The following is a 24,781-nucleotide window of genomic DNA, read 5'->3' on the forward strand; positions in this document are numbered from 1 at the left end:
CTATACTTGCACTTTCCCTGTCCTGCCACTACAGCTTTTAGTCCGGTCTTACGCTCAATTTGGGTCTGCTGCCTTTTCATTTTTGATCTTCCATTATTCTCATTGATGGTCTTCAGCCTAGGATCTTTTAGAGCTGACTAAACCTCACAAAGTAGCACTTGTGCTGTGCCCCACATGGCCACGTCGCATGACCCATCTGAATCTGTATTTTTCCGGAAATTCATAGCAAGTTTTTTGCAACGAATAGATTGTCTCATCTCTAGTGATGGCAATCTCTGTACCTGTCCCAATATCTCTGCGCAGAACACTAGTGATGCTCTGCTGCACTACAGAGCCGGCAGTGACATTATTCCTCTGTGCAGGGCATCGTGCACAAGGGTGATGTTCTGCTGCGCCTTCCTGAACTACAGAGCCGGCAGTGACATGTTTCCTTTATGCAGAGCATCTGGCATTTGGAGATGGTCTGCTGTATTTCTTTAAGCACTTGGTGGCAGGTTGTTTGACAGCACAGGATTCCATGCAGATTCTGGAAGGTGCTGAATACTCAGGTGTTCCACCTTCCTGGTAATTGGTCTGCTTCTTTACTGAGCATGCTCTCCCAGAACCTGGCCAGTTGTACTTCTTGGTTTTGCAGTTGTGCTCTTGGCTTGTGTTTGTGCTTGTTCTGATCTAAGCTTCTTGACCTCAGACCTTTATTTGACTCCTCTTTGCTGGCTCCCTGTTTTTATCGTTACCTCCTGGCTTTGGACCTTGGACTGCTCCCTGACCATGTCTCTGTCTGCTCCCTGAATCTAATATGCACTCTCCCTGAATTCTAACCCTTGGCCTGTGACTTGACTGTGCTTCTGCTTACTCCCTGTGTCCTGACGTGACCTCCTGTTACCTGACCATGGCTTGTCTGACTACTCTTCTATCTATATTATCCATAAGTATTGACTAGCATCACAGCACCGATATCCAGTATAATCAAGAGGAGCTGAATACAATTTTAACAAAAGGATAATTTTTTTACTTGAAAGTTGGAATTACCTGTATCAATAGGACAAATGAACACATGTAATCTTCTTTTCAATAATCCTTTTTCTTTGAAGACTCCAAAAAGTCTATTCAGAGTATGAAAAAATAGCCTTAAAAGTTTACAACTAGGAAATGGAATAAAGTTCTCTAAAAAGATCTGATCACTGTCAAAATCCGGTCCTTTCAAACACCTATTAGTCGTTCAGTTGTCATCCTAACACTTCCATTTGCTACTTTAGGCTTAATAAAAATCTTCCTGTAATTTATTCTAGACATCTAAAAAAGGCTATTTCGCACTCTGCATGGTATCATGTACGTCCACATGAAGGGAGAGGGATAAGGAAGTCTTAAATATGTATTTTAGGGCAAAAAATAGACCCTAGGAATCCAATTTACAATGGTAAACAGTCTTTGATGTTACAGTAAGGTCTAGAAATCGAGGCCTATGCACAGATATAATTTGTTTATTTCAAGTAGGATATTTTTTGATGTTGATCCAACTGTTCGAGTTCAGGATTATTACACAAACTTCCTACAAAATAAATATCTACTTATATCAAAAATGCCAAATTGACTTTCAACAAAACTAAAGGATAGAAAAGATTTTGGGTAGAAATCTACTTTCAATGGAAAAAAAAATCAACGATAACAAAGATAACTAAACTAAAACCACATCACCTCGGAAAAGACAACAAGTTTCTTATCACTTTTAAAATTTGGCAAATGATGAGAAGCTGAAAATTTTAGATCCATCTAGATTCAATAAGTATTTAATGAATATTTAATTTTAGGCATTCAAGATTTTAGATTCATCATGTCGAATTACTTCCCACCATGGTTGTCTTGCTCAACTTTACAATTTATACATAATAGGACCAAGGTTGAATAAAAGACTATACTCACCACATTTGTGCAGCTCCTCTGCACTCACAACCGGGTCCTCCTAGGGTCCCTTAGCACCAACACCTTACCAGTCCCTTAGCATCATACCTTACCAGTTCCTTAGCACCAACACCTTACCAGTCCCTTAGCTCCAACACCTTACCAGTCCCTTAGCACCAACACCTTACCAGTCCCTTAGCATCAACACCTTACTGGTCCCATATTCCTTAGCACCAACCCCTTACCGATCCCTTAGCACCAACATCTTACAGGTTCCTTAGCACAAACATCCTACAGGTTCCTTAGCACCAACACCTTACCAGTCCCTTAGCATCATAGCTTACCAGTTCGTTAGCACCAACACCTTACCAGTCCCTTAGCTCCAACACCTTACCAGTCCCTTAGCACCAACACCTTACCAGTCCCTTAGCATCAACACCTTACTGGTCCCATATTCCATAGCACCAACCCCTTACCGATCCCTTATCACCAACATCTTACAGGTTCCTTAGCACAAACATCTTACAGGTTCCTTAGCACCAACAGCTTACCGGTTCCTTAGCACCAACACCTTACCGGTCCCTTAGCATCAACACCTTACCAGTCCCTTATCACCAACACCTTACCGGTCCCTTAGCACCAACATCTTACAGGCTCCTTAGCACCAACACTTTGCAGGTTCCTTAGCACCAACACCTTACCGATCCTTTAGCACCAACACATTACAGGTTCCTTAGCAGCAACACCTTACTGGTCCCTTAGCACCAACACCTTACCGGTCCCTTAGCACCAACAGCTTCTCTTGAACAGGTCCTTCCAGGTTGAGTGGCATGAAAAGGCTGCAGCCGTTTAGTAGCCAATTATTGGCTGCAGCGCTCACATAGCACCATCCCTTGTGAATGCTGATGACGCAGTAGTAGTAACTGCAAAGCAGCAAGGCCAGCCAAGGCTGTGAGTAAATATATATTCTTATGTGTGGAAGACATCAGAGCAGCTAGTATTCTCCTACCAGCTCAGAGAAAACTGAAAATTTGTTCTAAAGCCTGCAGAGTAAACACCAGTGGAGGGTCCAGGGGCTGCAGCCAAGGGCATGCATACAATGGGCACCTACTATTACCCCCATAAAACAAAAGCAACCAAATTCTATTTCCTCATTCTATTCCTCTATGTGTATTGAAAAACTGCATAAGGTCACAGGGACCTTCACGTTACCAATAAGGGAGAGATAGCATCTAACTGAAGTCCCTTTTGGATAATTAAAAACACCAGACTCCCCTTTTTGAAAATGAAATGGAAACACCATATCAGGACTCATTTTTCCACTTTCAATTCCCTCTTGATTCGTTTTTCAAAGACAAATAACAGAACAACACCTGACTTTATTCATATACATTTTAAATCCTTTAAAAAATAGACATAATTATTACCCCACAAAAAATTTGAACCAGTGGATTTTCTCTGGAGTCCAACAGGTTAGAACCTATCATTTGTTTTGTATAAAAAAATACATGGAATGAGTAAGACGGAGTGCCATAACGCGTTGGTTTGCGCCTAAAGCGATACATTGTGCAGTACTTTCAATATTACTATTACATTTTTTTATAATCCATATATTTTTAATACAAAATAAATGCTGTTTTAATCTATTGGTCTCCAGAGAAAATCCATTGGTTCAAACTTTTTCCTACATTACTAAAGCAGCTCCAACGGATCCGTCCGGAACCTCTCACATCCAGATGGCGGAAAACATATAGAGGGGTGAGCGAACTTTATTCATTTATTAACAAAAAATGGAGTAAAGAGGATAAAAAAAAGTCCAGCTTTACCATAAAAAAACACCAAAACTGATCCCTATAGCTACATTTCCTGCCATGTCACAGAGGTTGGTAGAGGCATTCTATATAGAAATGTCACATACGGAGTAGAATGTGTCCATATATAATGCGTGACACACATGATGAGACCAACGGGCAACTGACGAACTACCAAAAACACCACAAAAAGGAAGAAACACTGAGGTCATGATACAATAGCGGTCCCTGCCACTAGGGAAAGGGGTAAGGGAGCACCTACTGCATTCACCTCAAGCTGACTCCTGAGCTCCGTAGCCTCCCTATACTGGTTCTTTCAACCTGTCGGTGAGCAAGATACCTGGGTCCCTCAGCCGGCCCGAAACTCACCCTGCCTAGTGATTAGACCAACGAGTACACTAGACTCAACACTCAACTAATAAACACGGAGGCAAAGGAAAGACAGATGGGGAAATAAACAGAAGCATAGAAAACACCAAACTTTCACCATAGCAGATAGACTCAATAGTAGTAGGTGGATGGGCACAGGAGAAAACCTCAGCAGTTCCTTCCACCAAGCTGGCCAAAGTAGAAATTATTCTAACAACAGCAGGGTCTGCTGGGAAGGCTCCAGTATTTAACCTAAATGGGCATGGACCTAAAGCAAAAACAGCTGACTTGCCCTGCCTGAGCTGCTAGAAACAAAATTGAAATTAACTCCTGAGAGACCAAAGGAACGGAAACCTTGTTGAAATGATGAGACTAGATGAAGATGGGAAGCTCAAACCAGCAGAGACAACCGTGAAAACAAAGCAATGTGGCGCACCACCTTCTACATGACTTAATCTAAATATCCATTATTTTTAACCATTTCATTTTTTTGTTAAGTTTTACCCTAAATAGCCTTGATATTACTTAAGATTCTCCAAATTCCATAACCATCTATTAGGCAGATAAATAGTAATTCAACAAACTACAAAGAAAGAATAAAGTTTTTGGGGACCTTCCCAGTCTTTAGCTACAGACAATACATCAGTACCTCCATGGAAGGATCCTGTTCAGTATGTATCAGCATCCGTCATCTACAAGTTGTACATCCTGTCTCCATGTGTTTCGCACTACTGTCAAGCTTCCTCAGGAGACTTAAAAGAACCAATGATAAAGCCCATTCCTAGCTACAGTTAGGTCCAGAAATATTTGGACAGTGACACAATTTTCGCGAGTTGGGCTCTGCATGCCACCACATTGGATTTGAAATGAAACCTCTACAACAGAATTCAAGTGCAGATTGTAACATTTAATTTGAAGGTTTGAACAAAAATATCTGATAGAAATTGTAGGAATTGTACACATTTCTTTACAAACACTCCACATTTTAGGAGGTCAAAAGTAATTGGACAAATAAACCAAACCCAAACAAAATATTTTTATTTTCAATATTTTGTTGCGAATCCTTTGGAGGCAATCACTGCCTTAAGTCTGGAACCCATGGACATCACCAAACACTGGGTTTCCTCCTTCTTAATGCTTTGCCAGGCCTTTATAGCCGCAGCCTTCAGGTCTTGCTTGTTTGTGGGTCTTTCCGTCTTAAGTCTGGATTTGAGCAAGTGAAATGCATGCTCAATTGGGTTAAGATCTGGTGATTGACTTGGCCATTGCAGAATGTTCCACTTTTTTGCACTCATGAACTCCTGGGTAGCTTTGGCTGTATGCTTGGGGTCATTGTCCATCTGTACTATGAAGCGCCGTCCGATCAACTTTGCGGCATTTGGCTGAATCTGGGCTGAAAGTATATCCCGGTACACTTCAGAATTCATCCGGCTACTCTTGTCTGCTGTTATGTCATCAATAAACACAAGTGACCCAGTGCCATTGAAAGCCATGCATGCCCATGCCATCACGTTGCCTCCACCATGTTTTACAGAGGATGTGGTGTGCCTTGGATCATGTGCCGTTCCCTTTCTTCTCCAAACTTTTTTCTTCCCATCATTCTGGTACAGGTTGATCTTGGTCTCATCTGTCCATAGAATACTTTTCCAGAACTGAGCTGGCTTCATGAGGTGTTTTTCAGCAAATTTAACTCTGGCCTGTCTATTTTTGGAATTGATGAATGGTTTGCATCTAGATGTGAACCCTTTGTATTTACTTTCATGGAGTCTTCTCTTTACTGTTGACTTAGAGACAGATACACCTACTTCACTGAGAGTGTTCTGGACTTCAGTTGATGTTGTAAACGGGTTCTTCTTCACCAAAGAAAGTATGCGGCAATCATCCACCACTGTTGTCATCCGTGGACGCCCAGGTCTTTTTGAGTTCCCAAGCTCACCAGTCAATTCCTTTTTTCTCAGAATGTACCCGACTGTTGATTTTGCTACTCCAAGCATGTCTGCTATCTCTCTGATGGAGTTTTTCTTTTTTTTCAGCCTCAGGATGTTCTGCTTCACCTCAATTAAGAGTTCCTTAGACCGCATGTTGTCTGGTCACAGCAACAGCTTCCAAATGCAAAACCACACACCTGTAATCAACCCCAGACCTTTTAACTACTTCATTGATTACAGGTTAACGAGGGAGACGCCTTCAGAGTTAATTGCAGCCCTTAGAGTCCCTTGTCCAATTACTTTTGGTCCCTTTAAAAAGAGGAGGCTATGCATTACAGAGCTATGATTCCTAAACCCTTTCTCCGATTTGGATGTGAAAACTCTCATATTGCAGCTGGGAGTGTGCACTTTCAGCCCATATTATATATATAATTGTATTTCTGAACATGTTTTTGTAAACAGCTAAAATAACAAAACTTGTGTCACTGTCCAAATATTTCTGGACCTAACTGTATATATGGATGGTTGTATGTTCAGGTGACAATCTATATCTGGTGATATATTTTTCCTGCATACTGTAACTTTTGGTAATTTTCATATAATCACCTGTATATCAAAGCTTTCTGGGATGTATTAGCTTTCAGAGTGTAATTTTGTCTATTTTTATATCCTGGCTTATATATCCTGAGTCATATTGCAAAGGATTGTTAAAAATCCACTTGTGACTTTTATGATCGCTACTTCCAATAGGTGGCGCTGTGCTAGAGTTTGTCTCCTTTACTGGAGAGACAATTTGAATATTTCTTAGAGGGGCGTGGCAGCTATAAGTCCCCTTACTTGGCAGCCAGACTGGCTTGCAAAGTCTCCTTAAGGAGAATAGTGTTCCCCCGTGGTCCCCACATAGCTTTCTCATGAACCAGATCAGACACCCCCATACTTTGCACTGACGAGGGGCAAGCACCCCGAAACACCGTGTCTGCAAATTGGGATTCTGATCTGGCTTATATATCCTGAGTCATATTGCAAAGGATTGTTGAAAATCCACTTGTGACTTTTAGTATCGCTACTACCAATAGGTGGCGCTGTGCTAGAGTTTGTCTCCTTTACTGGAGAGACAATTTGAATATTTTTATATGAAGCATATAGATTTATATATGATTATTTGCTTGTTGCTTTAATACATTTTTTCTTTTGCTTTTGCAGGAGAGCATCTGGCTCAAGCTGCAGCTGTAATACAGAAGCTAAAATTAATTCTATAAATATCAGTGGTTGCTCGGTGTATCCAGGTGAATGCGATATTCTGCTTTGCTATTTTACCAGTTCTACATTTAGCTTCTGTTTCAAACGGAGATAATAGTGTAGCTGAATATACCTGCATGGAAATCTATGCCCACAGCAAAAGACGTCCCAGAGATGGGCATGAGCGCGTCCATCCTGTCGCTCGGATCGAGTGGGATCCCTCTAACTCCTTCGTGTACCGAGTACATGAGAAACGACTCAATGCCTGCACAAGAACAATACACAATAGAAAAGGCTGGGTATACATTTAGACATTTAGATTTATAGCTATAAATTTAACATTAAAAGACATAAAATACAACCCATCTGTATCAAACTGTATCTTAAATTGTTTAGTCCTGATTAATTTGAGCTCAGATTTTTTTCGACACTTTCCTATGTAGAGGGGGTTAAGCGGGCTTTACACGCTACAACAAATCTAACGATGTGTCGGCGGGGTCACGTCGTAAGTGACGCACATCCGGCATCGTTAGTGTTGTTGTAGCGTGTGACAGCGACGTGCGATTGCGATTGAACATAAAAACGTTCATCATATACACGTCGTTCATTTCCTTAAAATTGCACGTCGGGTTGTTCAATGTTGCCGAGGTACCACACATCGCAGTGTGTGACACCCCGGGAACGATGAACAGATCTTACCTGCATCCCCCGACTCCCGCCAGCAATGCGAATGGAAGTAGGTGGGCGGGATGTTTATGTCCCGCTCATCTCCGCACCTCCGCTTCTATTGGCCGGCTGCCGTGTGACGTCGCTGTGACGCCGAAAGTCCCTCCCACTCCAGGAAGTGGATGATCGCCGCCCACATTGAGGTCGTATGGAAGAGTAAGTACGTGTGACGGGAAAAAAATCGTTTATGTGACACGGTCAACAAATTGAACATGCCGCACATACAATGGGGGCGGGTACAATCGCATACGATATCGTATGTGATATCGTAAGGTGTAAAGCAGGCTTTATGCATGCAAAACACAAAATGAAGAAAAGATCATCAATGTTGCCTCTTTTGTTTTATAAGAAGCCCTGGATTATAAGACGAACCCCAAATTTAGAGGAAAAAAATGGGTAAAAAATATGAGGTCTGTCTTATAATTCGGTGCTGTCTTACCGGAGGAGGGTGGCAGCGGTGGTAGAGAGGGGTCACAAGAGGCAAGGGCAGGAGTGGAGTACGGCGATGCTGTGGACGGTGCAGCGGGTGTCCCATATGCTTGCCGCGGGCGCTGTGAGGCAGGAGGAGCATCCAGAATCTGTCAGCGGTGCGGACTTTAATGACATGGTGCCCGGAGTTGGTGCGTGTGCAGATGGAGCTCTCGGCTCAATGCCAAACTGAGATCTTATAGGCACTCGTGCCACCTCTGGGCACCGCTTTCCTTAAATCCGCTGCAGGGAATCAATTGGTCGGAGGCAGCGCGTGTGCAGAAGAGAACTTGAGCCAAGAGCTCCATTTACACATGCACCGATTCCAGGCGCCGTTATTTGAAGCCCGCACAGCCAACATTTTCAGAATGGCGGCACCTGCCTCACAGCCCACAGCACAATGCAGAGCACCGCCTGCAGCACAGCGCCCAGCACAGCCCACCGCTTACAGCATAGCCTGCCGCCCGCAGTAAGCCCGCAGCACAGCACCCGCGGCTCTCCACCACCCTCAGTAAGCTACATTCAGATTATAAGATGCACCCTTCATTTTCCTCCAATTTTGGGGAGGAAAAAGGGCGTCTTGTAATCCGAAAAATATGGTATATACACCCACTTTTTTAATTTTAGAAGTTTTGGAAATGTTTATTTAAGGTTTCTTTTTGGTGTTTTTCCCATAGAATTTTCTATTGAATTTAAAAAGTGTCAAGATTAAAAGCATGTTTCAAATATAAAGAAAAATAATAAAATGCTTAAAAAAAGTAAAAAAAAAAAAAAGCACTAGAAATGATGCAAGTTTTTAGAAAAAATGCTAAAAAATGCGTGCGTTAAGAAGGTATTAAAACTTGTTCAGATGCTTGCATATCATGGTGAAGGTACGGACTGTGATTTCCAGATTAACCCAAATTCAATGCCTGATAGGTATATACTAAGCTGATGAGTTTGGGTCAGGAAACCTGTCGTCAGTCCTGAATTTGTGGACTGTATTTAGACTGTAATATATGGCGATCTGAATTAGGTCTAATGCCATTTATTTTGAAGTGGAAACAATTTCAGGAAACACTTTTTTTATGAGGTGTTTTCTTTTTCTAAAGCAGTTAGGAAGAGTTTTTGAAACGTTTTTATCCTACAACATTTTCTTTTTGCACGCTTTTTTTTTTTTTACAGTGCCCAGTTTGGAGCGGATTTCATCAGGAGCCTTTTAAAAACGTGGAATGAACTTTTTTATTTGCTGCCAACTGTTTAAAAACTTCTTCAGGAAAAAAAATAAAAAAAACTCATATTGACAGAAAAATATATTTTCCATCAAAACGAATAGGAAGAGTTTTCTAAGGATTTTTTAAGCTGATTTTGGGGAGGATTTTAGAGTTGAGCCATTTAAAAAAAAAAAAAAAGAAAAAAAAACAACTTCTAAAAAGACTCTGAGTAAAAATAGCCAAAGGCTATGTGCCCATGGGATAATGTACCCGCGGATATTTCCGCAGGTTTGTCCGCAGGTTTACAGCAGCTGCTCCCCGGAATCCGCAGCTATCCATTGCTGCAATATATCTGCGGAGTTGTTTCGGTAAGCCTGTGGAAACAGTGCCAATTTCATGCAGAATTCCTGCGGAATTCCCGCCCTGTATCTCCATAGTGGAGGAGCGGGAATTTCGCAGATATTTCCGCATGAATAATTGACATGCAGTTACGTGCGGCTGCAAGAAATCCGCAGCATTTTCCACAGCCGCACATACCACAGCATTGATACAGCACTCCCCAAATCCCATAGGGTAACATGGGGAATGTCTGTACTTGCTAGAACCTGCAGATTTATCTAGAAAATCTAGATAAATCCATGGGTTTTTCACAGCAAAATCCGCAGGTACATTGTCCCCTGGGCACAAAGCCTTAGGTACTGTCATAAGTGTGCAGCATCCTGATCTCACCTCTGGGGAACTTGGGGTCAGGAGGTCACAGCATTTAATTGATCTGTTGCAGGCCTTCTGTAAAGCTCACTTGATTGTTATCATGCTGATGTACTAACCCTGCTTTGCTGAAGGGGTACAGGACCTTTTCCTTGCTTGCTGAGAAATCTCATAGCTTTATGCAATAGTTTGTTATTATATTTCCCTTTCGCTATATCTATGTGCCCCTGGCTTCACTCCATGTTGGATATACAGTAGATATTCTCTATACTGACCATATTGAAGGAGCTCGTCTCTGTAGAGCTGAGGTGTTTGTTCAAAATTCAGCAGCAAAGCTCCCTACTGGAGATCATTTGGAATCTTTTTGTATTTGCTTTCCCTAATGTTTTGTCTGTGTGTTCCACTTGAACTCTTGTTCCTTCCTTTTCTTGGGTTAAGGCCGTTTTACACATCCGACATTTCGCTGGATTGCCGGATCCGGCACACTCCAGCACAGTGTAATACAGTACAATGGCATGCTGTCATGTGACCGGAGCATGTGATCGGAGCTTGCCGCGATGCTACTGTACAGTATTAACATTGTACTGGAGTGTGACGGATCCGGCAATCTGGCAAAATGCCAGATGTGTGAAACGGCCCTTAGAGAGGGGACATAGAGGTGAGCTGTAGCTAAGAGTAGAGCAAGGCATGGGACTTAGGCATCTCCACCTTTCGGAGTAATCCTGGGGACAGAGATAGCCTTGAGGGACAACGGAGGTGCACACTAGTCCTTGCTTCCAACTGTCACTCACGTGACAGGTTTGCGTGCAAGAAGCAACTACGGAGCCGCTGGAGTGTTCATTCACAAAGCTGCTACAGGGATAAGCTGATGACTTTTTCCTGAAGTGGCTCTACCGGTGATCTTGTGGTTGCTTTGGTGGCATATACCCCACCGGCATCATTTTCCTATCTGCTGTAGAGAGCAGACTGCTTCCAAATGATGCAGCCTAACAAATTAATATGTTAAAAAGCTTTTATGAATTTCAAAGCATTTTATATCATAGTTTTTTAAATATTGTAACAATTTGTACCATAAGTTTTTTTCTTCCTGAACCTAGAGTACAGACCAAAAGGTGGCTACTTTGAAGAACCTAGAATATAAGACATATTTTCAGTTGCTTCACACTTTTTTAAGTATTTCACTCCACATGTGTGAATTCATAGTTTTGATGCCTTCAATGTGAATCTACAATTTTCAGAGTCATGAAAATAAAGAAAACTCTTTGAATGAGAAGGTGTGTCCAAACTTTTGGTCTGTACTGTAGCTCCTATAGAGTAACCTATGGAAAAAGCTTTGGAAAAAAATCACATGCCTAGAGAATACTGCGGTGTGAAAAGAATCCCAGTGACCCAAATATATATATACTGTATATATATAGCAAGCAAGAAATGCGAAAAAACAAAAAGCATTGTTTGGAACACATTTTATACATCTCTTTAGAGATACTGCGAAAACACAGCATTTTTCACATGGTTGCAGGGATGTGAATTTTTTAGTAAGTGGAATACAGAAAAGTTTTTTTCTCAGTTTGGAGCTTAATATTGTTATTATTTTTTTTTAGAAAATCACTTTTAGTTTTAAAAATGGCAAAATAAATTAAATATTGGATTCCATGACCAGTGCCATTGCTCCAATCAATTATCACAGGCTACATTTCTAGATTCCCTTGTGTCATATTGACCGGAGACTTCCCACCCTCCATATATTGTAACCAGCAATATATTCCGAAAAGTCAGCAAAGTGACTGCAATATTTACCTTGACAGGACATGCGATTCTTTCGAAGGTTGTAGCCAACTGTGCACATACATGTCCGGGTGCTTTCAGAAGTGGGCAGGCAAAGCTGGGAACATCCGCCATTGCTGATCTGGCAGGGATTACTACCTAAAAAAGAAACAAAATGATAAATATGGTGATTTAAATATTATTTTGGATGATTTGCATTGTAAATAACTAATATGAATATAATACATGAATATCTACTCAGATGATACCGTCCCATAGGGGGTAGTATTATGAAATATATGACTCCGTTCACACTAGTGGCATGGCTTGCAACAATATAGGAAGCCAAGGACATACTTTTATTATTAATTCAAGCACCAACAACAGCCCATTATGGCACTGTCCCCCAAAGATTGGTAAATGAACCCTTTTGGGCAGGATTTGTCTAAACCTTAATCCTTGGTTCCGGTTCCCGGAACTGTTCTGTCAAACTCATAACTGTTGACAACAACACATGGTTATACGACAAGTTTCTATGGCGCCTGTAACTCCCCATGGTCACATTTTGATGTCCGTCAGGATCCTGTCGAGGTCTCTGTTGTTTCGACAGTAAGAATAAATCCATGTGATGAGTGCGGCTGTTTACAAAGCACCGCTGTGAATTATAACAAAAGCCGCAACGCTCTGACAGATCCAACATACGATGGATATACGGGATAATAGGCTCCGTCATGTTCACTTGTGTTTTCCATCATTGTCATGGCAAGAACAGACTTGAATGCAATGCTAATCATTCTGTACTGAAAGAGAAGTCGAAATAACATCAAATGTCTATCTATCTATCCAGCTATCCCTCTATCTATCTATGTATCTATCTATCTATCCAGCTATCCCTCTATCTATCTATCTTTCTATCTAATTATCTTTCTATCAATAACGTACCTCCCACAGAGGAGTGAGTAACTGGTCACTGAGTGATGCAGTAACAGGTAGTAAACTAGATGGCGCTGAGGACACCAGAGACTGAGGGAAGTCAGGCAGGCCGGGGTAAGTACTGAGAGGATGCGAAGAGATACAAGGAGCGGACAGGAGCGAGGTTGTAAAACAAGTCGGGGTTCAGGTAACCAGAAGAGTAAGTATAAACACAAGGGACTGGCAAAGGTGTAGTCAGGAAGGAAGCCAAAGTTAGGAGCCAGACGGAAACGGAAAAGAAAGAGGAGAGAAGGCAGGGACGAGTCCAGAGGTCAGTACGAGGTTGAGTACGAAGATCAATCGCTGAACAACCAGGAGTCAGGAGCTTACCGCAACTAACCAGAGAAAGTGACTGGTGCCGCTCCAGGCGCAAACACTCCCAGATAAAGCAGAGCAACTACTCAAAAGCGGCGTGAGAGAGTAAACTACTCCCACAACCGGTGAACGACCACGTACAGAGAGCAACCCGTTACAGGGCAAAGAATAACATAAATACAGCTTGCAAGACTCAGCACAAATGCGGATAGAGGCTTCGCAGGAGGACACAACAGAAGACCCCACAACAGGAGCCGTACCGTAATTCAGGGCTGTGACACTATCTATCTATCCATCTATCCGTCTATCTATCCATCCATCCATCCATCCCTCTATCCATCTATCTATCCCTCTATCTATCCCTGTAGCTATCTATCTATCTATCCCTTTATCTATCTATCTCTCTATCCATCATCTATCCCTTTATCTCTCTCTATTCATCCATCCATCTATCCCTCTATCTTTCCCTCTATCTATCTATCTATCCCTCTATCTATCTCTCTATCCATCCCTCTATCTATCTATCTATCTATCTATCCATCCCTCTATCTATCTATCTATCCCTCTATCTATCTATCTATCTATCTATCTATCCATCCCTCTATCTATCTATCTATCTATCTATCCATCCCTCTATCTATCTATCTATCTATCTATCTATCTATCTATCTACTTCATTGTTGTAGACCTCCCCTGTGCAATCCTGTGTCTATATGAATACCCTCTTGATGTAGAGATCGATGATCATCCTTTGCTGTTGCTTTTCTTGATCTGTAGATGACTTATGTGGCAAAATGTTTGTTTGGAAGAATGTACACGACAAAAAGGAGATTGTTGTTTTCAAAATTAAGAAACTAGATATAATTAGGTTAGTTTCATGAGTGAATCAAACGGGAGCCATCACCAAGTGGGCCCTGACGGCGGCTTTCATACCGACACCGCCGGCCGCTCACACAGGGATTTCATATCAGTCACACGGGAACAAGTAATTCATGTAACAACCTGCTCTGCTAAAGTTTCCATGATACAAAAATCCCTCCTTGATGTTATTGGGCCGAGACTTTGATTTAAGTGAGAAGCGTAAAAGAAGATCTGGAGAAGAATACGACTCTGAGGAGGTCTCCAACTTACAGTCTAACATGACGACCACCTATGGAGTGATTGTCTCAGAGTTTTGTGTTGATGTAATAATGGGCCAAATCCTTATTGGCCAAGTTTTATTGTTAAAAAAAGATCAGATAAGTAGATCAGAGAAGTGGAAACAGAGGTAGGGATCTGACTTTGCTGACATGGAAGTGATTGTAATCCACGGTACGCATTATATTACATCGCAAGGGGTCTGTTTTGGGTTGTGTAATGCCATGCTGAAATAAAGGAACCCACATGAGAAAACGATAAGTATCAATGCTTTTTGTAATATCTGACAACTGAGATATATATTTTTTGCTATGTGAAGATTTTTTCTGGGACTGTTCTAATTTCCCATTACATTATGTGATCGGTGGCGATTTAACCTCTGGGACCTCTTAAGATGAGAAGAATAGTGTCTCATTTCCCCTTTTTTCTGCTGATAAGCAGAAGAGGCTGAGTTTGGAAGTTTCCCCAAACATTTCTAAACTTGCCAACTTTTGGATTATGTACAATCCCCAAACTAGAATATTTAACTCTAAGAGCACTGGATCTCACAACATGTGAAAGACCCCCCTGAATGAGGAGGACCTCACAGATGAGCATCACAGAATCTTTTGGTCCCGACCAATTTATCCAAAACCATCTACAATTTAGCAGTTTCAGGAAGTTTTATTCTTTCTCTATAGATGGGAAATGGCGTGTATGGAGATATGGACAGGAAGAGCCATGGCTTCAAAAAGGTGGCGTAGCTTTGGGTGAATTTGGGTAAAAGATGGTTCCTCCTTTTGGATTCAAACCTTGGAAATTTGGCAAACAGGTATTTCTCCACTTCAGTAAAATTGTGTGTATGAGTCATTCACAATTTTTGGGATAATTTCTCTTGCTATGTCATGTTTGTGCAGCATTGTGTTTTGGAAAATGTGAGCCGCAAAGCTACATGAAGTATAAGGAGAGTGAGGTCCAGCTCCCAAGGAATGGTCCTGTGGGCTAAGAGATGTAAATAAAATATGGAAAGTCTGACAGGAACTGTGTGAAAGTTAGGACATGATTTTGCTGTCAGGAGACTGGTGGTGTCTCCAGTAGTGGGACCTGAGGACCAGTGGAGAATGCACAGTTAGACCTTAGAGAAATCCTTGAAAGAATGTAAGAGAGATGGTTAATCCAAGACAGACTGTTAATGTCTGAGAGCCGAAGGAGAAACATTGTGGGTGGAGGACATTCCTGCCCAGCGATAGGATTAGCACCAACCGTTGGAGACCTCTCCAAGTGATTTCCTGTGGAAAGTCCAAGCCTCTTTGCAGAGGTTAAGGGTGAAGCACTCACGATCTCTACTTTAGCCCCACATCAATATTTGCTCGCCATCACTTCCAGAAAATTGGCTTTCAAGAGGTCATAGGAAGGACTTGTAAAGATATATACACATTTTGCCTTTTGTTAAAAGAGACAATGAAGAGTTCTATTGAGTGGCTGAAGATTTAGATGAGACTTTGTAAATGTGTCCTCCTTTTGAAAGCAGAGCAGGAACAAGTGGTACTACAGTAGTTGGTCCTACAAGACTATTTTATTTCAAAGAGGCACTTATTTATGCCATGCTCCATTGAAGTTGATTTAGACCAAAGTTCCCCAACTCCAGTCCTCAAGGCCCACCAACAGCGCATATTTTCAGGATTTCCTTAGCAATGTAGAGGAGTTAAAGCCACTTTACACACACAGATAAATCTGCGGCAGATCTGTGGTAGAAGTGAAATTGTGGACAATCAGTGCCAGGTTTGTGGCTGTGTACAAATGGAACAATATGTCCATGATTTCACTGCAACCACAGATCTGCCACAGATTTATCTGTGTGTGTAAAGTGGCCTTTAGAGTCATCCTAGGTGACTAAATTATCGCATGTGGAATACTAAGAAAATCCTGAAAACATGCACTGTTGGTGGGCCTTGAGGACTGGAGTTGGGGAACTCTGTTTTAGACGGTAGTATCCTTACAAGAAAAAGACTTGAACACAAACTGTAGTGACTGCCCATTGGTCAAGGGTATGCACTTTGGTAATGCAAATGTTGGGCAGTGTAGGTGAGGGAGGTCCAGTTCCATGAAGACCAGGTGCCTAGTGATCGTAGATAGAAACAGAAGTAACAGAAGGTTTTGAGTCCTGCTCTGGACTCCAATGACTCATTTGCCAAGGAAGCCACAACTAGCCAAGAAGGTGAAGTATAATATTACACGTCAGCTATTTATAGCCATCAAAGTAATACAAGAAATTTTCAAGATGGCCAACATCGAAGCTTCTTGTCCAGGACAGTTCTCTGCTCTATGTCATTCAAGAGCATTGATATGTAGCTGAGGGAGTTCCAGTTTCAGTGTAGCTGAGGGAGCTCCAGACCAGCTGCCTAGTGGTCATAGATACAAACAGAAAGTTTTGAGTCCTGCTTTCAGCTCCAATTACTCGTTTTGCCAGGGAAGCCACAGCTAGCCATGAAGATAAAATACACTATTACATGTCAGCTATTCATAGCCATTAATGTAATACAAGAAAGTCTCAAGACGGCCAACATCGAAGCTTCTTGTCCAGGACAGTTCTTCACTCCATGCCATTCAAGAGCATTCATGTGTAGCTGAGGGGGCTCCAGTTCCACGAAGACCAGCGGCCTAGTTGTCGCAAAGACAAACAGAAATTTTGAGTCCTGCTCTGGGGTGCAATGACCCGTTTTGCCAGGGAAGCCAAAATTAGCCAGGAAGGTGAAATATACTATTACATGGCAGCTATTCATAGCCATCAATGTAATACAAGAAAGTCTCAAGATGGCCAACATCGAAGCTTCTTATCCAGGACAGTTCTCTGCTCCTTGCTGTTCAAGAGCATTCATGTATAGCTGAGGGAGCTCCAGTTCCATGAAGACCAGCTGGCTAGTGATCGTAGATACAAACAGAAGGTTTTGAGTCCTGTTTCTAGCTCTAATGACTTGTTTGGTTAGGGAAGTCACAGCTAGCCATGAAGATGAAGTATACTATTACATTTCCGCTATTCATAGCCATCAATGTAATACAAGAAGGACTCAAGATGGCCAACATCGAAGGTTCTTGTCCAAGACAGTTCTCCGATCTATATAATTCAAGAGCGTTTACCTCTTTGATTTTCAAATGTCTCAAAAGGAAAGATAAAGAGAAGTGTCTTCACGAGACAACCGCTTTAGCAATAACAAATTACAATGTGTGTTTTAGAGGGAATAAACTATTACTACTATATAATAGTATTATTAATATTCACAATAGTACCCACATATTAATATTCAACGACCATGCACACGGCCTGTAGTGCGTAGCTGCTTGCACCATATGGTAACCTTTGCAAGTCGATTCCTTTATGCTTTTTCTATTTTTATTTACACCATTTACCAATTAATTAAACCTCCCTAGTATTGCACATAGTATTTATCACCGTCCGCCGCCGTCCAGATAAAGTGCTCTGTGAGCCGTCCACATAACTATGGTCTCCTTAAATAACAAATCGTCTCCCAATCCTCCTGTGATTGGTGTCATATTGACTAATGAAGTGGCTAATTGTACTTGGGAATCCAGGAGAGGTAGCAATATAAGCACCTTAAACACCACTAAACTGCACATTTTTCATACTAATGGAGCTTTTAAGGTACCTGCAGTGATTCTGGTAATGGGGTTGTCTTTTATATTGATGATTTTGCCAATATATTCTTGAGCTAAAGACAGCAATTTCACTCAATTTACATTTACCTGACATTACACCGTGGACTTCTAAATCGTCTTCTATCATTAAATCTCAATATACAAGTCAAGGTATGGCTCCGGGTAGGGAATTTTTTTTCTTTGACCTTTTGCAAACCTTTGCTATCTGGATACCAGATATAGAGAATCTTATTACAAAATGGCTTTTTTCAAAATGGAAATTTAATTCCAGATGCAGCAAAACTCAAATTTATGAGACCAAATGATCAAAATCTGAAGGTTCTTGTACTTATTTTATATAGTCCCATAGGATGAAGCTAAACACTGCAATCTCTACGTGCATGAGGCCTTAAAAGTTGCTGATTGACATGTCCCTTTGTTTCCCTTTCATCTCTTCTGCTCACCGTCGTGGCTCTTCAGCTGTGGTTATTCGTGGCTAGGCTCTTTAGTATGGGTCTTCTCTATGCAATGCACTGCCCCCTTGGATCTGTCCCAAAAACCCTGGCTTTTCAAAAGTCCAATGTGTGTACTAAACAAGCAGAACAAGTGTCCAGCACTCGCGGCCATAATATGAGCTGTAGAGGAATGCTGGGGTGGAGATCTAGGACGTGTGGGTGTGCTCAGCCCAAAAGTGTACAGTCATTGTTGTCACAAGATAACATAGAAAACATGGTAGGCACTCACCCAACTGAGTAAAAACAGTCCTTTATTTCATCCGGACAAGAGGACTAGGGGAGGGTGCGGAGAGCTCAGATGACGGCTGCTGTTTCGTACAGGAAGTTGCACTTCTACAAGGTCCCATAGAAGAGCAGACCTGTGCGAAACGAGAGCTGTCATCTGAGCTCTCCGTATCCTCCACTCTCCTCTTGTCCAAATAAAATAAAGGACTGTTTTTACTCAGTTGGGTGAGTGCCTGCCTACCATTTTTTCTATGCTTTTTTGTGACACCAATATTTGACACGTTCTCTTTCTCCAACCAAATGACCAGTCACTACAGGTTTCCCTATCTTTTAAATGGGTTGTCCATCACTTGGACAACCCCTTTTCGATCTGAGTGTCTACCCCTGTTAAAATAAAAATACTTACAGTATACTCACCTCCAGTTCCAGTGCCATTCCAGAGGTTTCGGCACTTACTCTACCAGTGCTCACGTGAAGTTGTTACCTTCTGTGAGTTCTGTGCCCAATCAGCACTGGCTTCCCCACCTTCGGACATATCAAATAATAGGAATTGAACAGCCAGCCACTGCCCTGTCTTCCTATTGATGTGATTCATCCAAAGGCAGGAATAATGAAGCCAGTGTTGATTGGGTGCATGGCTTTCGTGATGTAACAACTTCTCGTGAGCCTCGGTAGAGCCACTACCGGCACCGCTGGAACGGCACCAGAACCAGAGGTGAGTATACGTATTTTTATTTAAACAGGGGCAAACACTCAGATTGAGAAGGTGTTGTCCGTGCACTCTACATTAGGGTCCAGTTGGTTCCAGTACTCTGCAAAGGTGTGTTCATCTAGTTTAGCTTGGATATGGTCCAGCTTTTTATTTTACCATATCTGCTGCCTAGCTTAACCTCTTCATATTTCCTATTCACTACTTGTCTCTTCCTTTCCTTGATTTGTGCTTGCCTAACCAAATTTGCAAATTATGGTCTTCTGTTTTCCAAACACCAGCCATGAAAGACTTCTCCAAGAGAATCCTTATGGAAAAATCCAAACCTCTTTGCAGGTTTCAAAAGTGAAGATGTCATGGGCGTGTCATGGGTATCGAGCTATAGAAGGTTGCAGAGTTTAGCAGCGCAGACTGCTCCCTGACCTTCTATTATTCTTGCTTGGTGTATATGGTATCTTATGTATCTCCACAGCTTGGAGTTCATGCCTGTCCCTTTAGGACCCTGCAGAGTTCCTCCACCTTTCGGCTGTTTTCATCAGCACTTCCATGTGTATCCTTTAATACCCTCAATCCCTTTTGGTCTGAGGTGGTGATAGCTCTAACTACCTACATATTCTGAGTGCAAACAGTCAGCTTGCAATCATCTGGAGTAACTTTATTGCCTGTTGCAGTCCATCTCTCTGAATCTGCTTGGAGATAGGTTGTTTGTCATTTTCCCTTGTTTGTTGTCTCATTGTGTCCTTAAGCTCTTAGTGGAGTTGACGAAAAGCTCATACCATACATTCCCTACATAGGGCCCAGATCTGGGTCAGAATAGTGCCAGGTATCCTGCTCGGCGCATAGTTACGGAACCTATCTAGGGCAGTGAGGAAAGCCGGGGCACAGCAGTAGGCTTGGTCAGGGTTCACCATGCCTGCCTTCCATAGACACGGGGTCTCCCTTCCTTTCCCTTTCACCATTCGTAGGGTACTTTCCCATACCTAGTGTGACAGAAGAACTCACAATCTCTAGTTTAGCCCCCATCAATATTTGCTTTGATCACCTCCAGTGGTCAAAGTTGAGTTTAGTAGAAGGTGTAGGCAAGATGATGGTAATTGGTTCCTTAAATGTGGTCACATTCTGCCACTCGGAAAACCAAGCTAAACTACCGTGAGGAATTCAATTACCAGAAACCGAAAAGCTCTCCCATTCTTTATCTAAAATAGAGTGGGCAGTAATGTTACGAAGAGAAGAAGAGGCCACAGGCGACAAGCCTGATATCTGCCATGTGATGAATGCACCTTCTATATTGCCATGTCACTGATACAGAAACTCACAGATAGATTTTTCGGTTCAGAATCATTATTACTCCACTATCTAGAGAGTTTCTGCCTCCCGTCCATAGTCATGTGCAAAACTAATTGGTGAAGAAGAAAATCTTGATCCACTTTGTCAGTGACTGCAGGACCACAGGCGTGTTACACTGATGGGTAATTTTTTGTCTATTGTTATTTTATTCACTAGTCGGGGGATATTCTGGGCACATTCTGACATCTGCAAGTGTGAAGTTGTATAGCCGAGTATATAGATCTGGATGTTAAGTGTAATAACATGTACCTTGTGAATAACAGGTTAATGCTTCACTGGCACATTGCCGACGGGCAAATAGCAAGCCGTACATACAACATTATATACCTTCTAAAGCCTGCACTGCCTAAGATAGGAGTAAAATGGCTGCAGAAAAGAAAGTCTGACAACAAAGTCAGTTTTCATGTCTTTTTTATCCATCTTTTTCCCCTAAGACTCCATGCCATGTTTTTGTACAGTGTGATTTTGCATGTGTTAGAAATTCTAGATCTAGGGGAAACAATTTCTCCTTAAAGGGAGCCTGTCATGTGCAATATGCACCCAGAACCAAGAGCGGTTCTGGGTGCATATCTATAATCCTTGCCTAAAAGTCCCTGTATCTAGTAGCACAGATAAAAAGATCTTTAGAAAAAGTATTTCTAAAGATCCTTTATGATATGCTAATGAGAGCAGGGACTAGTTGCAAGGGTGTTACTTCTCTTGGCTAGTCAGCCCCCTTAGCATGTAAGCATGCCCCTGTGGTGGCGTTGCTCATGGTCGCTCTCACCTCTGTGCTACCACCACGGCCAATGCTGGTTTTCGTCTCAGAGCACATGCTCAAAAGTCCCAGAACTTACAGTCATGCACACTATGAAGCAGGGTGTATGCTCCTGGCTTCACACTGGTGTACTGCGCATGACCAAAAGTCTGGGGATGTTCTGATTATGCACACTGACCCTATGCTCAGCGTTTTGGGGCGATGCAACGGACACAGTTACGTGTATCACTGCCAATGATGACAATGGGCAATGGGCATTGAATAGCATGTTAGCACCCCCCTGTGGTCGTGCTAACATGTCAAAAAGGGCGGAATGAGTGCAGGAACTAACACCCTTGCGACTAGTCCCTGGTCTCCTTAGCATATCATAAAGGATCTTTAGAAATACTTTTTCTATAGATCTCTTTATCTATGCTACTAGATACAGGGACGGTTAGGCAGGGATGAGCAATATACATCCACAGCTGCTCGTGGTTCTGGGTGCATATTGGACCTGACAGGTTCCCTTTAAATAGAGTTTCTGGTCTCAGAGAATCTCAAAGACTTGTAATAATAATAATAATAATAATAATAATTTATTCATTTATATAGCGCTATTAATTCCACAGCGCTTTACATACATTGTAAAGCCTATCTGAAATGAAGACACTTTGTAATTTAGTTGCTGGTAAAATTCTGCTCTGTTCCTGAGCTGCCCTACTGGCCATGAGACCTCCAGCTCCATATTGTCTGCTCCAGTACATTCAAAAGACACAGAGAGCAGAGATTTGTGCTATGCACAGCTCAGACGGTAGCTCTGTAGTGTGGTCTGAGCAATGATGTCATGGTGGGTGTGGCCTGTGATCCTCTGCAAGTTTACAGTGACTGCGGATGTGCACAGGGACAGAGAGTACAGCAGCAGGGCAGGCTCCACACGGAACAAGGCATCTTCGAAACATATGACTTTGGCCAGAGGGGGTGGTGCTGGGAGTTCTAGATTATATTATAATAATTGAATACATTTTAATACTGATTGCTCCCGTACAGTACACTAAGCTTATGTCGGATGAGTCTATGCACCTATAATATTATTGACTGCAGGAGAATGTCAGGATACCACCTGATAGATTAGGTGGGTGGAATGTTTGAATTCTGTGGTCAGCGACTTATCCATCTTGAGACTTTATAGGAGTCTCAGGATGGAGCTTTGTAGGTTTAGTGGAGAAGCACTGAGGATGGGAGTAGGGGACCTGAGGAACAGATGCAGCTCTGCCTCTTAGGAAAAGTAGTCCAGAGGAATAAGGGTAGAGCTAGCAGGAACGGCGGCAAATAAACCATAATAAATCAAAAAGATGAAGGCAGCAATAGGAGATATAAAATGGAAAATAAAATGTAACAGGAGGATTTGAGGACTTATTACAAAGACAGCTAGATTGCCAAATTTTTTTGTATGTTCCAAAAACCCCTTTAACTAGACTTAGATGGCAGGCAATAGTTCATGGGAATAAGCATTCTCTGTAAGGATAACCAATACCTCCCTAGACCATTCACCCAGACATCTGGGACTCTTTTCGCACAGATGAGGGACAATAACCCTGAAACGCTTGCCTGTGGATGGGTGTCTTTCTCTTTATAACTAATGCTGGCGTCACACGGGACGATCTATCTAGCGATTGAACCCGCCCTCGTCATTTGTGCGTCACGGGCAATTAGTTGCCCGTGTCGCACAAAGTCGTTAACCCCCTGTCACATACACTTACCTCCCGGGCGACGTCGCTGTGGGCGGCGAACATCCTCTTCCTGAAGGGGGAGGGAGGTTCGGCATCACAGCGACGTCACACAGCGACCGGCCAATAGAAGCGGAGGGGCGGAGATGAGCGGGACGTAACATCCCGCCCACCTCCTTCCTCCGTAGCGATGTGTGCTGCCTCGGGAATGATGAACAACCGGCACACAGAAGTAGGAAGGACATTATGAAAATGAACAACGTGTTAACGATAAGGTGAGTATTTTTGCTCGTTAACAGTCGTTTGAAGATGTCACACGCTACGACATCTCTAACGATGCCGGATGTGCGTCACAAATTCCGTGACCCTGCCGAAATGTCGTTAGATATATCGTACCATGTAAGGGGCCTTTAGGGGGCTCCAAAATGGACAATATGAAAAGACCAAAGCTATTAAAGACATGCAATAATTGGGGGGCTCATTGGATCTTTTGTATTTGCGCCCGTGGGCTTTGAGGTAGGCCACTTTTGATAACGAGGTGATAGCTATCAAGGGCAACCATTTTTTTTGTAAAGCATCATAAATGGAGAGTTAATGGAGAGAAATGTTATCATATTGTAAGAAAAAAGTAAAATATATGGAAAAAAAAGAAGCGCAGCCTGCGTAAGATAAACTAGATAAACTCCGAAATAAGCTTTTATCCGTTAAACTTCCAGACACGTCTGACAGAGGCAGTTATTGTAAAAATCTCAGCCTCCTAGTAAGAAAATATATTACTGCTATGTAGGCCAAGAAGATTAAGCTGCATCACTGCTACTAAACCTGAAATAAAGGTGATCTATATATAAACGCTGGGTCTACCCGGAACAGTTAAACCGATGTATAAACTGGCATAGATTATGCAAACCGCGCAGGATATTTGATCTCGGATGCTCACATACTGATAATGGTTTTTAGGATCTTAAAGACAAAAAATTGACGCTCTGCCAAGTTGCTTTTTCAAAGCCGTCTCATTCATTGATCTGTTGTTCTTTCTTGTGGTGATTAAACCTGGAAACGGAATAATGTGGGATATTTATAGGCAATTATTCAAGACGATAGTAGGAACGGTGCGCGGGAGAATGTGGAAGGGTTGGTGAGTCCATGATGACGTCCATGTTGATGTCTGCCCTCACGTGTAGATCAGAGGTTGATGTTTTTGTCTTCTCAGCAGGGGCTGATCCCAAAGAAGTTGGGCTTTTTTTTCAAAAACATAAAGGTATTATGACTTCGATTGACTCAATAAAAGATCGTTGAAAACATAAGAGTAAACTCCAAAAGTTGCCGATCACTAAAACAAATTTGGAGGTAGGCGACTGTA

General features: G+C 42.2%; 1 protein-coding gene across 5 annotated transcripts in view; it reads right to left on the minus strand.

The window, feature by feature from the left end:
* LRP1B (LDL receptor related protein 1B) overlaps positions 1-24,781 on the minus strand; it is a 2,012,817-nt gene that overhangs the window by 520,431 nt on the left and 1,467,605 nt on the right. For all 5 annotated transcript variants that reach the window (XM_075317168.1, XM_075317164.1, XM_075317167.1 and 2 more), the window contains exons 34-35: positions 12,139-12,264; positions 7,380-7,511 (exon numbers count right to left, since the gene is read on the minus strand). In XM_075317168.1, coding sequence (XP_075173283.1) covers positions 7,380-7,511; positions 12,139-12,264 — 258 coding nt within the window. The remainder of the gene's footprint in view (positions 1-7,379; positions 7,512-12,138; positions 12,265-24,781) is intronic.

The sequence above is a fragment of the Anomaloglossus baeobatrachus genome, chromosome 7, assembly GCF_048569485.1.
Source record: "Anomaloglossus baeobatrachus isolate aAnoBae1 chromosome 7, aAnoBae1.hap1, whole genome shotgun sequence".
NCBI lineage: Eukaryota > Metazoa > Chordata > Amphibia > Anura > Aromobatidae > Anomaloglossus > Anomaloglossus baeobatrachus.